The sequence below is a fragment of the Caloenas nicobarica genome, chromosome 2, assembly GCF_036013445.1.
Source record: "Caloenas nicobarica isolate bCalNic1 chromosome 2, bCalNic1.hap1, whole genome shotgun sequence".
Classification (NCBI taxonomy): Eukaryota; Metazoa; Chordata; class Aves; order Columbiformes; family Columbidae; genus Caloenas; species Caloenas nicobarica.
In genome coordinates this window covers 56,984,359-57,002,302 of record NC_088246.1, presented here as the reverse complement: position 1 = coordinate 57,002,302, position 17,944 = coordinate 56,984,359, and the positions used below count along the sequence as shown (strand labels likewise).

At 41.6% G+C, this 17,944-nt stretch overlaps 1 protein-coding gene across 3 annotated transcripts in view; it reads left to right on the top strand.

The window, feature by feature from the left end:
• The window catches only part of GLI3 (GLI family zinc finger 3), a 215,697-nt gene that overhangs the window by 110,290 nt on the left and 87,463 nt on the right, over positions 1–17,944 (top strand). For all 3 annotated transcript variants that reach the window (XM_065628044.1, XM_065628043.1, XM_065628042.1), the window contains one exon: positions 5,760–5,865. In XM_065628044.1, coding sequence (XP_065484116.1) covers positions 5,760–5,865 — 106 coding nt within the window. The remainder of the gene's footprint in view (positions 1–5,759; positions 5,866–17,944) is intronic.

Genomic DNA, 17,944 nt, shown 5'->3' with positions numbered 1-17,944 from the left:
AATTAACATTTAGTGTTACTGAAATGGGAGAAGACTTACCAACTAAAAATCCTTTTTGTTACTCTCCCTCTGTTCATTTCTTGGCTTTATCTTTTTTTTTTTTTTCATTTTAGCCATGGGTTTTCTTTTTCCTACTTAAAATCTCCTTCTCCGTGAAGTCAAATAGTGAGTAGCAGCATCCATATCAACACGACGGTTGCCACCTTGGAAGCGTGCAAGTGCATGCACGCACACATGGACGGACACGCACGGAAAAGCCTCCTGAGGTAACTGGCTGTAGCACATTTGTGGCTCAGGCTGCAAATAGGCAGTGCTGGAGATGGCAACCGGCCACGCTGAAGCAGCAGCCCCAGTCACCATAGGGAGACTCTTCAAAGTGCACAAAGTTAAGTGGATGCATTAATGTGTGGCTGTGGCTCAGTCATTTTTCTTCCGATTAAACCTCTGTATAAGCATATGCAGCGAACATAACTCACCCTTTTTTGAAAGAGAACTAAAAAAAACCCCAAAGACAGCATGTCTGAGCCCCAACACAAACTGTAGTTAAACAGAAATCCAAAATAAGATCTCTGCTTGGCAAAAAAAACCCCTAATTCTTGCCATAAAACCTGGCAATACCATTAAGTTCTGATCAGTTGAAGTGAATGTATGTGAAGAAAAAGTGGTGCCCTTAGGGACTCTGCAAACCTGAATATTAGAAAATTCCCATCTGGTGATCAGCTTATGAACCAAAGGAAGTGTAGAAATTTGCTGGCAAACTCTTCAAAACTGTTCTGCATATTGAAAAGACATTAGCGAGGAGGCTATATTTTGCCTGATATTGTTTCTGTTACATCTGGTGTGAAAGTTTGGTACCACTGAGTTCAGCATCAAGACCATAATGAATTTAAGTGGGAAGGAGATTTCACCTCAAAAGAGATTATATCTGAGATGGAGCTCTGCAGCTGGCTCAGTTCTGACATTTAATTTGGTGAGCTGATTGTCCTGAGGACAAATCTGCTAAAACATGACAAGGGCTTCCTGTGTTGGGCTCAAGTCCTGTATTTGCTTGGCCCTGGTCTCGTGACACAGATGCAGGCATCAGGGCCACACCGGGTGCGTTCAAGCCGATGCAGGCATTTTCTACAGTAGCAAACATTTTCTTGACGTGCTGAAAAAGGCAGCCTGTCATTTCAGCAGCCGTCTTCCTCAAGGGCTTGGCAGGAATCACAAGGTGCTTGAGCAAATCGGTTAGCTGAGGGCAGAGTGTTGTACTAGCCTTCCCACCACAGCCAAACTTTCCAGATGTAGTGATCCCTTAACTGAGTAAGACTTATTTGAGATACTACAGAGTCCACAGAAAAGTTAACAGTGAGCTTCAGAGCAGCTTCGCCTCTCTGTTGTTGTCTCAAGGTGTTGCACAGCACCTTTGTTCCAGCTAGCATTGTCTACCTTTGCACCAAGTCTTGCAGTGATTTGCTGCCGCCTGCTACATCTCATCAGACTTCGGTTCAGATTTGTCGTTCAGCAGCAAGGACCATACCTGTCCACACCTGTAATTTCTCCCAGTTTCTTTCCCTTGATGCTGCAGCAGAGCCATAGGTTGATGGCTTTCAGAGAACAAGTGTAGGTCTCTTCTTTTTTCCTGTGTGGGAGTGATTGTAATTTGAGAGAGATGATCCTATTCACTTTCTTTAAGAAGGCAAGAAAAATTCTTGAAGCAGAAATAAAAAGGCATGTTTTACACAACAAAAAGTCAGCATAAATTAACACATTTTCCAGAAAATCTCACAGTGCTAAAGTTGATAAGTTTGTAGGATTTCAGGCAGTTATATCTCCCATTTTGTTTTGAGGAGACTGTGTTAGCTATGCAGGAGACAGGAGAACATCTGAAGGAACTTACAGTAGTAGGCAGCAGAGAATTCAGAAGAACGCAACAGCTACCAAATTCAGCAGTGTATGAGGGACGTGTTTAAGTGTATTTCAAGTGCCTTGGCATGTCCTCACAAGTTCTTGAAAATAGTGAAATCTAAGCACAGAATCAGATACTTCTGCTGAATTGGAGCTGAGGGTTCCAAATACGCAAGCAGCATCCATCTATCTCGTCTCCTGTACTGTACACTTATGTCAGGGAGTCTCTGCAAGGATGTAATCGAAGGATTGGTCCAGGAATTCACAGTTCCCTTTGGATGTCTGTAAGAAAACTGCCTGATATACACTGCGGTAGTTTGCATCTCAGGCAGAATTTTTAAGAAACTGCAAATGATAATAAATCATTTCCCTACCAGAATAGAGTGTTAGATTTTGTTGATCCGTTTTGGTGAGAGGAGTTCCACTTTGCTAAGAGTTAAGAGTTTCATTCCTCACTCTTCAAATGAGGAACGTGAAAATGTCATTATAGTTGGAGCAGGTATCCTGTCTTTTACACTAAGTTGTCCCCTGGTTTTCTACATAGGTAGAGCATCTCTCACAAATAACCAGGAGTGTTGGGTAGGTCCAGATTCAATTCTAGCATGTGCGTAATCTCACTCATTCCTTACTCAGCCACAGCATAAATAATAGTGGCAGAATGTGCCTGTAATATTCTGATGGTGCCTTTAATGAAATAGTTGCTGGGTGGGATATGAAAAAGCAATGTGAAACTGGCTACAGCCCAACTGACTGCCTTGCAAACTTCTTACTATGTATTTCCGTATAAATACATGTCAACAGATTACATTTTTATGGAGTTTCAAGTAAATTCCAAGTGAAGCCCTGGACGATGGGTGCTTTGGCAGGTCTCTATTTGATCAGAGAGTCTTTCCATATAAATATTCAATGCTCTTCAAAGTGGAGTGGTTTTGGACCCCCAAGCGTATAGAATTTACTGCCTACCTCTGCATTGAGGGCTGACCCAAACACAGCAGAATTTGAATTTCCTCTGTAAAATTGACTCCACTAGTTCTGCACATTATTCTCCCTGTCTCCCATTTAGCATGTTAGTCTGCTGACAGCAGAGTACACAGCACTTAGCAGCTGGTTTGTGGAACCATCAGTCAGGAAATTATATGATAAATAGGAGGTAGCCAGGTTTAATGGCACTTTATTCTGCTTCAGCAGTTTTAGCCTGACTTCGGAAAAGTCATCATGTGGTTTTTCTTAAGGGTTGCAACAGGAGATGGCTACAGTATAGTAACATATTACACATACACTTGAGTTATGATGCTCACCAGCTGTATTGCTCATGTGTAAATAATAAACCGTGAGATGGATAATTATGTTGGGTTTTGATATGCAGCTCTGCTCCGGTCAGTGCAGGGCTGATGGAGACAGCTCCCTGTGCCGTGATGGAGTACGGCTGTTTCCCAGATGGAAACTGCAAACAAGATGCAACCGAGATACACAAAGGAGCTTAAAGGGAGCAGACTCAAAAAGGTGTTCTTGGAGATTTATGTCCCATGCATTAAGTACAACTTGTTGGTGCTCTGTGCTGCATAACCCCCACAAAGGGGAATACCCTTTGGGGGTCATTTAATATTCATTTTCCATTTCCCAGATAGGGGAAGATCGGTGATCACATTCAGGAGGGTTAAATGATGTTTCACTGCATAAATATTGGGACTGCTTTTAATGGGTAGGTGCTCAGGCTGGGTGAGGGTGGGACAGTGAGAAGACTCAGGGTCCTGAGAAGGATTGCTTGCCTTGGCCAGCTGGGGCCTGACCTGTCTGATGTGAATAAAGGTGACAGAATGTCTGTGGTGTCATCTGTGCTCCCCAGACTCACTCTTTGGAGACGTGTAGGGCAGAGAAGGACTTTCCTGTGCATCTGCAAGGGGGTGAGTGACTTCCTTCTTCGCTGAAAAAACAGTGGCACTGTTTTTATGGTAAAATGCCAGACATCTGCTTTCAAACCTTGTCCCTTCGGCTTATGCTGCTGTAGTCAAATACCTGGAAAGTGGGGAACAGGGCAGGCAAGGAGATGTGCTAAAACACACTTCTCATGCCCCTTTTCCTCTTCTCCTCTTTGGCGGCTGGTAAGAATGTGTTTCAGGAGGTAGCAGCAAGCATCCTCCACTCAGGCAATGCTGGTAGATTCACAGGGGTACGTGGTCATCTGTGACCCACCTTTACTCCTGAAGCCCAGGAGCACTTGGTATGGGGAGTGAAGCTTGTAACAGATTGCATGCCAAGGTCCAGTTGGTGGAGCAGAAGAGGAATTAAAGCTTCCACAAATCTGAGCTCCCAGCTCCCAGTAGTAAGGCACAATTATTTTTCATTTACAGTGCCTAAACCCTGAGTCAGTAAATGGCAGAAATGTGCTGTGGCTGATCGCATGCTGGTGATGTTTCATAAAATCAAGCCACGAAACTGGACAGGCTGTGTTAGATGTTTCCAGATTTTCCTGAAATACTGGGAATATTTCCTCAGAATTTGTGTGCGTGATTTCCCCTCGTTCCCTCTGTTTACTCCTTCAGGGCCATGAGGTTTGTCCCTCTGTTTCTTTCTCCCGCTTCAAAACATAATAATAAACCAACATAGCTTTTGACAAACACCAAGGGGAATTTTATTTTTTTTGACCATCTCTAGCTGGCATGAGGGAACTGCTTTCACAGATAACAATCTAAGAGGAGGATTACATTTTGCTGAATAGGAAAGGCAGGAAATATAAAGAGAAGATACCTTCAGGAGTCAGCAGGCAAAAGCGAAATAGACTTCGTTTTACTGCCAGTGCATAATTGAAGTTTTCTTTCTTTCTAGAAGCATTTTAGTAAATCCATGATGTGACCTAATGTCTGTACTTCTCAGCTTTTGGTGTCGGATAAACACATGACTTCATCCCGAGTGGCAATCGGGTAATAATTGGGCGGGATGGGTTTGTTTCATGCTGCTGGAGCTGCTCAGCATCTCGTTTGGATTTTTGAGCATTTGGGAGGCAGCGGTGAGCAGCACAGTGGGCAATAAGCTCCTGTAGGCACACAAATGTGCTGGTGTGGAGAGCTGTGGTCCATGTGCTTTGTGTCCTCGGAAGCCGGGAGGCAATCCTGCAGCAGAAGCAGAGTCTGTGGGGGTGGCAGGGCCGCATTCCCCCTTTTGTCAGCCTGGTCGCTGAGGCTCCCTGGAAACAGCGGGGAACAGGAGCCCTGGCAGCTGCAAAACCCCTGTTCTGCAAAAGCCTTGGAAGAGACAGGGCAGGGGAGCTCACTGCAGCCATGGGTCCTTGAGTCTCCAGCCACGGGGGCAAAAAAAGCACCCTTGCTTTTTAAGAGCGGTGTATGAAATGAGTCCCTCTGTCCTCAGGCACCTTTCTTCAGATGCAACCATCGATGTGATACAGTTAAGCTTTCCATTGTAGGATTGCGTGTACATCTCTGAGGATATACTTTTAAAAATTGTATTGTATTGCATTCTCTGCTTAGGCTTCTTGTCCTGGGATATTTTTTTTTCTTGTTTTAATAAAAAATAAATAAATCAGGAATGCTTATGAAAGGCTTGATGGTCCTTTTGATCTGACACTTCACATATGGGCACATAATTATTTATTAAAGACTTCTTTACGTCCCTTTCTATTAAAGCTATAAAAAGAGAATATTAAAATTAGCAAATACATATTCATGCAAACACTGTGGGGCAAACTCTGCTCTCCGACAGACCTGACTGACTGCGGCAGGGACAGGGAATGCGACCTGTAAGTCATAGTGCTGTTGACACATGCATTTCAATATCTGTTGCATCTTTATCACTATTGTTTTTAAAGAGTCATTGGAGATACTCAGATCTGGGAACCTCGCTTGTTTTTGCAGATCCGCCTCACCTCTTTCCAGCATTCCACCCTCCTGTACCAATTGATGCGAGACATCATGAGGGACGCTACCATTACGAACCATCTCCCATTCCTCCTCTGCATGTGTGAGTATTCAATATTTCCCCTCACTTGAGCTGCCTGGAAGAACAGGCAAGTATACAAATCTTTGCAGTGCTTAAAGCCATGCATCTGGAGCAATTTGCCAATCTTGCTGGAGAGCAAGATTTACTTTTGGAAAGCGTTGAGGTTATCTGTTCGTGAAGCAAAACCCAGGCTGGTGCCTGAGGAATTTCTGTTATGATAGGTGGCTGGCAACTGTTACCTATGTGTTTTGCTGATATTAATTCTATGTGCTGTCGATCTATAAATAATAAATTAAAAAGTGCTGAACCCTGTGAAATACAGCCAGACAAAACATGTATTTTGTTTGTATTAGGCTTGGGATTCTTCATAGCTAAAATTTCCTCTCATGCCAAAGGCTTTTTTTTTTTCCCCCAGTGACTGCTATGAAGCATAATGAAATTTTTGGTAAATTTTCGTAGTCCCTGTTGTGTGCACGCACAGGCAATCGGTTGATTGATGGGAATGTCACCCAAACAAAATGGCAAATGTGATAGAGCACATGGTTTACACAAAGATAAAAGAAATGAATACCAGTGATAACATGCATTAAAAAAGGGTGGTAGTGGTGAAACTCCATAGAAATAAATATTATCTTATTCTATATGGGGAGACAGATATCAGCATTGCAGAATAAAACAGTTGTGTCCAGAAAACTGCTATATACCATTAAAAATGGAGCTGAAAAGCAAGGTTTGATACTTTGCTAAAAGGCTTGATATATACATTTAATCATATCTGCTAATCACCTCTCATACTAAGAAAATACAAGAAGAAAAGCACAAGTAATACTTTGAAGAATAATGCTAGTTGTTTAGATGGCAGATTGCTTTGCTATGGCTATTAGTTACAGCTGTGTAATTACATATATGCAGAAGAAAAATGAAGTTGTTTTAAAGCAAGTCCTCCTCTGTGAGCAGAATTAATTGATATTAACAATCCTAACTACATGCCCAAGTACACACATGATATTTTACTAACAGTTTTTGCGGGTCAGTCTTCTATTACTGAATTGTAATTTCAGAGCAAATTTGCCTGAAGGTAAGTAATAAATCTGTGTTGCGGTCTTCTTGGGCATTAGAGGAAAAGTGGGTATTTATAGAAAGAGAGAGTACAGAAACTTGTGATTTATTCCTCAGCGTTCCTCTGATGCATCACTATTTACACCACAGTAAACCACATCATAAAATATATTCGAATACACGCTTTAATTTGCTGCTAAAAACCATTGTAAGCTGAAAGTGGCAGGCTCAGACAGAGTCATTACACGGGCATCCTAGATTTTGCAGTGCAGCGAATATTCTGCCTGGATGTTTTTGGGAGTTGGGGGGGATGATCCTGCTCCTTCTGCAGCTACTGGGGAATTTGCCTTTGTCTTTGGTGCAAGGCAGACAGGGTAGGGAGCCCTGGGAAGTGTTTGAACCTGCATCAGCAGAGGACCATCATCCAAAACCTGGGTACCTCCTCTGAGCCTTCATGGGGGCTTCTGGATCCCATGCCATATGGGACCCCCTCTGGCTGTGCTTGCTGTGCTGAGCCACCTCTGGAGCCTGAGCCCCATGAACCCAGCCTATACCTGCGCCCGTGGACAGGGCTTTTGGGTGGGTAGCCCACCATTCCCCACTTGGGTGACGGTGAGAAATCGGGCCTAGGAGCCTACCCTGCTAAAAATGCCAGGATTTCTGTTAGAACCCCAAAAGATGTTGAAAATGCCTGCTTTGTGCCTCATTTGGTGTTCAGCGCTTGTCCCCTCCGACACCAAAATCAATGCCCCTTCTATGGAAAGGTGCCGCGCACCCCCGCTCCCCGCCGTACCCCACGGTGCAGCGGTGATTCACCGGGCCCTGCAGAGGCTTGTTAGAGACGAGGAGATGTTAGCGTGGTGTGATATGACCGCAGGCAGCTGCTTTAGAAATGCACTCTGATATCAGCCCAAGGTTTAAACTCAGTATTTCCTTGATACTGGCTGTTTTTTTTTCCATTAACTTCTGTCGATTCTTTCGCTTACTTGGTTTGTGTTGCCATTGGAATGATGAGCTCTAGTGGACCCTTGGAGCCATTGTGGTCGGTGTAATTAAATAGAGAATTGAGCAACTTAAAAAAAAAATCTGTCATACTCCAACAGCTTCTTCATAGATGTTAAGGTTTGTCATGCTTTTGCAGTTTTCAGGAATGTGTTTTAATCTATGTTTGAGGCAGACAACCAGGAGTTTTCTTGAAAGTTTTACAGAGCCTGGTGAGTATCACTTAAGAGTGTTAGATTTGGGATGGTTTGGAGGCATTACTTGAACGGCTCTCCTAACACCCATTTAAACAAAACAAACCAAACAAACAAAACAAAATAAAACAAAACAAAAAAAAAGAAAAAACTGAGTCTGAGAAGTTATTTGAGAGTTCTGAGAGAAAATAGGAAGAACACCAGTTCAAGATACAAATGTTTACCCACAGCTTCATCAATGACTTCATTGTATGAGTGGTTTTCTCCTAGGCTTCATAATACTCTCAAATGTGTGTGTGTAGGGAATATAAATAAAAAAAGGGCAAAAAGTTGGCACCATTCCAATTATCCAAGCTCCTAGAAATGCGTTCCAGAACATGTCAAGCCTTAGTGAAGTTAGTTTAGGTATAATACAAGTGCAGAAAAATGTGGAGAGGGATTTGTCCGCATGATACCTACAATGCATGCACATAATTTTGAACAATGGCCAAATGAAAAAGGAAAAAAGAAAGGAGGAATTTTAAAGGTGTAACAGGGCTCTTATGTACTTGCAGCTCTAAAGATGTATATGTATTTAAATGTATATTTTTTGTAGTTTAATTGCTGATGGGCAGAAATGTATCCCAAATTTCAGCCTGGAGCCAAATTTCATAATTTGAGTTATAAACCCCTAAAATAAGGGTTTATGTTTATGATAGAATTGCTGACAGCTGCTTATGTATAGTAGGACTAGCAGGCATTGCTGTAATTATGCTATCGTATCCTATCATTAAAGATTTCAATTGAAAGAGGTTTATAAATTGCTCTTCCTCTTAGATAAACCACCCTACATTAAGGCATCAACGATATGGTGCAGAATTAAATTAAAATCTCATAAAATGAAATATGTTCTGTATTAGCTGTTTGACACTTAATTTGCCTCTGAATGAGTAGAGGAAATCACAAATTAACCTGCCTTTGTTTTTCCAGCCATGGCTTATTAGGTGTTAGAACAACTGCAATTACAGCCCAATAATAACCCCCAACCCTTATGAATATGTACTGAAATGTGTCACTTTGAGTTACCAAAACCTGTTTGTTAGGACTGTGTAGTTATTCTGGAATTTCTACAGTACATCCTTGGTTTATACTTCAGGGAAGATGAATGAAACTGAAGTTGTTCTTTAGCAGCAATATATGAACAGCATAATTGCAGCTGGAGCTTGTGTTTTCTTTTTTTTTTTTTTCCCCCTTCAAATTCAAGGCATGAATCTTAGTTTTAAAAAATATGCCAGTAAACTGTAATTCAGTTTTGCTGCTTTTCTTTGAACTAGTGTCGTGGTTTAACCCAAGCTAGCAATTAAAACCACGATAGCCACTCGCTCACTTCCCCCTCCCCCCAGTTAGGGGAAAGAATCAAAAGGGAAGGGAGAAACTTGTGAACTGAGATAAACACAGTTTAATAGAATAACAAAATAATACTAACAATACTACTACTACTACTAATATATATAAAATGCAAATAGAATATAAAATAAAAGATACTCAATGCAATTCTCATGAACTCCATCTGTGCCAAGCAGCCAGTCCCAGGAATCAGCACCTGGTCCCAAACAGCCGATTCTGAAGAGAGAAGAGAAAAAAGGCAGAAAGGCCCAGAGGCCTCTGCAAAACGGCAGGACGGCAAAAGGCTGTACTAAAATAAACTCCCAAACAGAACTCGACTGAAACAGAATGGAAACCAAAACAGGTCTCCCTCTCCATCTGTCTCTCTAGCCAGAAAATCCCAGCTCTTCTTAAATATGAAGCATGACGCTACTGGCATGGAATATCCTTATTGATCTGCCTGGATGTCAGTCAAGCTCTGCCCCATCTGTGCCCCCCTTCCCAGCTGCTTCACACCTGTGGGCAGAGCTCAGAAAGACCTTCGCTCCCGGACAACAACAGCTAAAAAACATTAACTCTGTCCTGGGGTGTTATCTTCTTGTTTTCAAACTAAATTCAAACAATGACTGTGTGCTGGCTACAAAAAAGAAAGGTTTCTAACTACATGAAGAAAATTAACTCCGTTTCAGTCAAACCAGCACAACTAGCAAGTTAAATTACTTGTTAAACATCGTATGATTAAAATATACCAAAAGAAGCACGGCTTCAGTAATCTCACGTCTTGCTTTGTTTTTCTTTGTTGTTGCTTTTGTCTAGCTCTTTCTTAATTTTAAAAATTGATTTCTGAAGTAAGGTGCTAAAGGAGAAACTGAAGCTAAACCATGTTTTGGTCCTTGACATTTGCTAGGCCCTCAAATAGAGTGTGACGCCTTCTCCAGTTGGTGTGCAGTGATTCAAAATCATAGTGCTACTGAGGGTATTTATTTGATCATAAACTAACGCTTTGAGCATGCTATTTTTTTACTCCTCAAGATCCAAATCATAAATTTACTATTGGCCAACTCTTCCAGCTGTCGTCATTGTTGACGTTGGCTTTATTGGAATGAGAGTTGTTAGCAGTGAGCAGAGGAAGAATAAGGGTGTCCTGACTATTTTTATGACAGTGCAAGTGTAAATAACTGTAGTCAAAATCCAAATTAGCCAGGAATAAGATTTTTTTACTTATTTGGGAAAAAAAAAAAAGCTCCTAAGGCAGAAGTGAACTTCTACTGATGGATTTAATCACAGTGATTTAGGAAGCTACCGTTCTTGGCCATTTAGTCCCACAACTTTACTGATTTGCATTCATAGATTGCTCCCAATCTGCTTCATTGCAAAGTTGGGTTGGACAGCCTTTGAAGGTGACCTAATCCAGTATTTCCAGGCACTGTTAACTTGGCTGTGAAGGAAGCATGATCCTGCCGTGGTGAGGCAGGAGACAGCTGCCAGGTGGCAATATCAGGAATGGCTCCAGGGTGGTGGCCTGTTTACATCTCAGAGCGGTTAATGGACCTGTCAGAGGAGACTAGTAGAAGGCTGAAGTTTCAGGGCTGAATGTATTACAAGATACGCCATGCATGTTCCGAAGCATTCATCCATTTAGTCTCTGTCGCCATCCCATTTTACATTAGCCCTGGGCTGTGAGCAAGGGAGCATGAGCTTCCCTTGTAAGGGAAGGTACACTGATGTTATCCATATACGCTTACGGCCAGGGGATGCTACCCTTCCAAGGAGGAAGCAGCAAGGTAAAGCTGCTGTCTTGTAGCTTCCTAGGATCAACGCTACCCCAGGCTCCTTTCTTTCTAACTGCTGACTGAGTCTAGCGGCGTCTGAGTTTGGCAGTCTTACGCCCTGAAGTGATGCACGTGCAGATAGTTGTGCATGCGCCTAAAGTGAATGTCTTGAACAGACATTTTGAACTGTGTGAATGCACCAGTACTAAAGCAAAGCATGTGTTTAGCTTGCAGTCAGCTTCAAGTTGATAAAAAGAGAGTCTGATTCTTGGGTATGTTATTTCATATCTAATTTATACAAGCATCGGTTACACAAGGGTGAAAAGGAAAGCAAAGTCGGCCCAGATGCTCAGCTTTCATCAGCCTCTGATTTTGGACCACGCAGTACAATGGGGATGTCCAAATACAAGAAGATAAAGGCATTGGCTCCACAAAATATTCTTGATTATGGGAGCAACTGCTTGCTATACATTTGATAGGACATCTAGGTTTTTCCAGCCTCATTACTGACATTTGATTTTTCCTTTGCACTTTCATTTCTAAGCTCTTATCTCTTTTAAAAATCTTAGTGTTTAAACCTCTTAAGTATTTTACCTGCTGCTTTATGTCAGTGTACCTCTAAGCTGGAGACTTGGCAAGGAGTACATCAGCTTGTCAGAGCATTCATTGATCCTTTCACAGTGGCATGGAGAGCCTCACCTGGTATGAAAGCCATCACTCATGAATTGGCTTTAATTACTTTAAAACTTGGAACAGGTTTTATGGTTTAGCCAGGAGCCATCAAAGAAGAAAGACTGAGGAGCTCTTGGGACACGAAAAGATGACTGTAGTTACAGCTTTCCAAAATCATCCATTAAAGTATTTTCTGTAAGCAGGGATAAATCTTCTATTAAACGGGAAGCACCCCAAGAAACCTGTCCCTGGAAGTGAAGTGCAGCATCAAGAATAAGCAGCTGCTAGTAGCCTGGAGGATTTTTATAGCAAGTCTCTGAGAAGGAGGAAGCGTGGTCTGGTGACTCGTTATGGTTATTCAGAGTTTGTTTTATGCCATGGATATGCATGTTGTAGGCTCTGCAAGCAACGTGTATGCCTCTTAGTGACAGAGCAGTGTGGCAATGGTGATTCACAAAAGTAAAACAGTGGGGCCACATACCTGCCCAGAAACTTCAGCAGCTAATTTTCATTCACTGGAAGGCCTTTTACAATGCGAGGAAGAGGAAGCCTGAGTCTAGACCAGAACTGCAATCTCTCACTTGTCATTTAGTGTTGCATCATTTAGAATAGTGAATCAGTGTTTTGTTTAGCTGTTGGTACTTGTTTAGTAATATTTACCTTAATACTTGCAGATCATAAATTCTCCTTTGCAAGCAAGCTTGCCGAGTAGCTTCAGAAACAGACTTTTAAAAACCTATCTGAAATGAGGAAAATTTGGAAAGCACATTATTGGTGGCATATATTGAATTGCAGGGAAAAAAAGGGTTATACGATTCTCTTAAATTTTTGATTATGAGAGACACTTAAAAAAAAGTGGGTAAAAATGTTGGTAAAAATAGGTAAATATTTTTGAACGTAGCTGTTTTACATAAATTCAGTTACATTTATTTGTTTAGGCAAACCATAGTCTGAAGTTTCTGCACACCCAATTCAACTTTTCTGTATTTCTCACAGATTTGCTCTCTTGCTACTAGGAAAAAGCAGTGCTGAGAAAAGAGTATCTTATTTAAAAGTTCATTTCTGCTGGCAAATAAATTCTAGATCAAATAAGGATTCACTGCTAAAAATCATCTCCATTTTTAGCAAGCACATTTACATGAAAGTCAACAGAATTGCCTCTGAGCGCACCAGATTACATTTGGTTCACATCATTCATCTGTTTCTGTGGCGGATAATACTTTGTGACATAATCATTTTCTCTGGAGTAGCTAATTGTAATGCCAAGGAACTACAGATTTATAAAGGAGAAACAATAGCGGCAGATAAATACTGTGTTAACAGAGGCTCTTTGTTCTTCTCGTACAGCCAGCTCGATTTTGGGATGGCTGGGGAAGTTACAGCAATTGAAATAAGAGGAAAGTTTTGGTGAGGTTTTTAATGTAGAAAGAAAAGCTTGTGAAACGCGATGGTTTGTTTTGTTGAAAACCCTTTGGTAGAGTCTTCCTCTACATCTTCCGTTCATTTTTTTATGTCGGGAAAAGCACTTGAGAGGCAACCGCCTCATGAGAAAGGCACGCTTCCCCCAGCCGGCTGCTGGCTGACCACCTCTCCCCATACGGTCACTCGGTGGTAGCAACAACTCGCCAGGCAACTTCCCGGGGCATTGCGGAGGGAGGAAGAAGAGGGGGAAGCCCTTGGTGGTCCTTGGGAACGTTCCTCTGTTCATCTAAAGGGAATCGGTTACCTAAGCCTCACCTGAGAGGCAGAGTGGCACGGGTTCTTCTGGTGGGGCTCAATCAAAGCGAAAGGGATTCTTACAGACGTTTGTGTGGATTATGTTGTTGCAGAGAAACAGTTCTGAGGTTTGTCAGCAGTAGGGTATCTATCGGCACTGGACAGCACTGCTGCTTAGGTGATTTACCCTGCCTGGGCAGTTGATGGTATTTAGACGAATTCTCAGCTGCCAGTGAGAAGTGGTTCCCTAAGGCGGGTTTTCAAACCAGCATGAATTAAGAGATGATAGAAGTAAAATGAATTGCTGACGAAGTCACGCCTTGGGACACTGGGTTGTATGTAACATTTTTCTGTAGACTGAGGAATAACTAGGCATGACTTTGAGCTTTTGGGGCATTCCCTGTGTGCAGGTGTATGTGCATATTTGTGTGTGCATGCATCCTCTTTACATAATAGGGTGAATATCTTTGTTTGCATTTATCATAGACTGAGTAATTCTAGATCTTTACAGTTGAAAGTAATGGAAGGAGCTACACAGAGCCTGAGAAAGATGGAAAATTAGAGGGAAAACATGAAAAAAAAAAACAAGTAGGAAAACTTTTCATGGACAAAAACATTGAGAACATATGGATCATTATCTTAATTTAACACTTAACCAAAAATACATAGAACAGCTGCAATGCTGCTGGAAGTTCTGCTGCTGGAAATTTCTGTTATCTTATTCTGTTATCAACTGCAAAGAATGCAAGCTCTAAATATAGTGCACTTTCAGAGGCTCTGAGCCTGTGGTTTCTTGGACAAAATTCCTGTGTTCTTTGTGCTGTAGTCAGCAGTATTAGTCGAGTGAGCAGATATTGACTGTGGTATTCACGTGCAGTGAACCAGAAGCAAGCCAACTCTATAGAGGCTGCTGTCAAACTTGTTGCAGTGGCCTGTGAGGTACTGGACTGTGACAGACTCCTTTTTTTTCAGTACAATTCTTCCACTCATGTTAAATCTTGCTTCAAAGAGAACTGAAATGTTACAGTCTTAGCGTTCTTTCTTCCTTTCTTTCTCTCTTTTTTTTTCCTTTCTTTTTTTAAAGTGTACTGGTGAGATTTTTGTGCTGTGAATTGGAAGTCCCTAAAGAGAGAGTAAGTATAAACTAGAAAAAATGCTACCAATGAGTACATCTGTAGTGTAGGAGCACAGAGCATCTTCATCATACCCTCATACAATCTTTCCCTGACTTACACACTCTCCTCCCCCAAGAAAGACATCATGTCCTATAGTCTTGGAGTATGGATTGAATTTGGTTCAGACTTTTTTTCTCAAAGGAAATAAAAACAGAAGTTAACACCTTGGTTCCTTTTTTGTCACTCCTTGCTTAACTTACTATATTATATATATAATGTATATGTCTATATTTGTTTACATATTTGTAACAATAAACAGGCTCTCGAGTTGGTGTCAGCTGTGCTTCTGAGATGTAGGAGACTAACTTGGCATCCCTTCTATATTCTCTATTCTATGACGCTAGTTAAAAAAAATACAAGATCCTAATTCCACCCAAAGGAATGTGCTCAATGGGTGTTTTATCTGTATGCCTCAGGGTAGGCTGGGCCAACATTTGTGACTGATGTTATCGATTAATAGAGGAAATGACTTAAAGAAAAATCTTATGCTGTTTGATTTTTGCTCTTAGGATGCTTTACATGGCCAAGGAAGGACTTGAGACTTTATTTTAGAAGCATCTTTTCACTGAAGCTGGGTCCTATGAAGTTGCCATTAAAGACTAGGCAAAAATATATTGCTTAGTCCCTTCCAGCACTGAATATGTAGGTGTCTACCTACAATATATTATGACTGCATTTGTAGTCAACTTTATAGGGGCGTTGGTGATTTTCTGGAGACCTCACAGAGGTTAGACAGAGGCCCATGAGCCAGGAATACAAAGCTTCTGAAGGAACAAACTGACCTATCGTCTTCTTGAAAGCATTATTTATGAGGTGCTGTGACCATTGGTGTTAAGGATCAACAGAAAATTAAGGAGTATTTCACATGAGGGAGAATTTCTAAACATATCAGATTTAAGTGGCTATCTCTTTAAAGATACACATCTTGCAGTCCTATATCTCCTGTTGAAATTCAGCCTAGATTTATCATGCCTTTTCCACTGGCCTGTGGAAGAAAAGATTGATAGTCTAGTCCAGTTTATAGAGGCCACCAAGGCAAATAGGCCCATTTAACAACATTGTAGACAGATTTGGCGTGGAGGGCAGGAGCTGAATCACCAGGGGCAATCAGGTGTTCTGTACTTCACCCTGGAAGATCACTATCAGCGTACATCATCAAGACAGTACCAAGAAAGTTCGCGTAGCTTCCTCTGTCTTGGTTTGCCGTACTCGTTCCTCAGATGTCAGGCTTCCATCCTGACACCTTTCCTGGGAACTGTTTTTACTCCTGTGATTAGATCAAATTGCATTGGTGCTGAGGGAGCAAACGTGTAGGTTGTCCTGCTGGTGCAGGTGCGTTCTGAGTTGGCCAGTTTGTTCCCCTTGGGGTTTTCATCTGCTCGCCTAGCTACTTACTCTGTTTAGGGAACTAAAAATGCTTCTACCATATAAATAGTTCACTTACCTCAAAGACTCCAGAACAATTTACTACTTTAAAAAGTGTGCATCCAGGACATTCATTTGCTTTACATTTAGTGCTTTTTTTTCCACATATTTCCCCTTACAGTCACGTTAGAAGTGGTGTCCCCCCCTGTTTCTGGTTCTTGAGGTTGTTTGAAGTTACAGCTTTGCTCAAGAAATGCTTTTTTAACTCCGGTTTTGTGCACAAATAGAGCAAGAACAGCAGTGTCAAGCCTTTAACTCTCATTTCTTCTGATGGCTATGGTGTTCCAGCCATTATTTATTCACCATTTGTGGGAACCAGCTTGTAGTGTGGATTATGTAGCATCACAATGGCTTTCAGTGCCTCCAGGATCAAATAAAGAAACTGGCTTGGCTGAGACAAAACTTCTTAGCCCAACATGAGAACTGAGTGTTTTCCCACTCTGATTTAGTTGCACCCCAGCCAGCTTCCACACCTGGACCTTTGATACTGGCAGAGAAAATGCAAAAAGTGACTATGAGCAGAATATCTTCTCCCGTCCTAACTTAGCCCCATTCATCTTTAATATAAGTTGTGCTTCATGTACCTATGAATCCTACTGCCCTTGTGTGTGCTGGTGCTGCCTGCTATGTGTGGTGGTGCTTGGAAGCGGTTGTGTTTCCATAGGGTCACTCCTTGACTCGCAGCCCTGCGTACAGCACACACAGGTACCATACATCTGGTACTGGCGCCGAGCGGCACTCTCAAAATGGCTTTTCTTCCCCAAATCATGGATTTGTTGGGAGGGGAGGCATTTGAGAAAAAGAATCTGTGTATTTTATGCAGAAATGTATATGCATAAAATTTAGCACAGAAATTTCTGTACATCTGTATAATGGGGTTTTTTTTTGTGCTGCAAGTAATAGTTTTAGGTGAGAAATTCTAGCTGGTACGCTCTCTGTTCAGGAATAGTCACTAATCCTTGTGAATATCAATTTTGGGCTGTCTGCTAATGTTAGTACAGACATGTGAAGCTAATCCAGCCATACCTCGACAGAAATGATTAATACTGAACCTTCACATCACTGTTTCTGTCACGATTGTAGTCCTTTAAAGTTAGACTTCTAGTGTAATGTTCCCTTCACAGCCAAATTCAGGTAGCAAGTACAACAGGAGAGACATTCAGTCACTGAATTTGTCTTTTGTTATTGCCAGCTTGCTTTTGTTTTAAACCCTTAAGATCTTCTTTTAGCATATAAAATTAAAATTGAAGGAAAACTTTCTCTCTACCCCAAATCTCAATTTTGTAATATTGTGAATGTGACTTACAGTAGGCATTGGAAACGAAAGCTGAGGAATTTGTTTTGCTTTGGTTTTGAATTTGGAAATCGAGTGTTTCTTGGCATCACAGAACGGACAGTGAGGAGAGTGCTCGTTTGAGGTAACATGAGAGGCTTTTTGGGTGCTTTGCCAGGAAAAAGAACGCCTGCCTTAGCAGGAGGGAGGACTTCAGGGAAGAAGGGAAGCTGAAATTTGCTGAAACAACAGTGAACAGCATGGCATTCTTGAGTGCAAGGTAGGGAGGGCCTAGAAAAAACCACCAGTGAATGAATGAAATGAGGAGAAGAGGTACTGAAGTACTAAAAGTGCCAAAAGCTTCGTTCTCTAAAAATTTTAAAACGTTGAATTATGGGAGTAAAACTACATCAGTTGAAAATACTGGTTTTTTGAGAGAACAAAGTA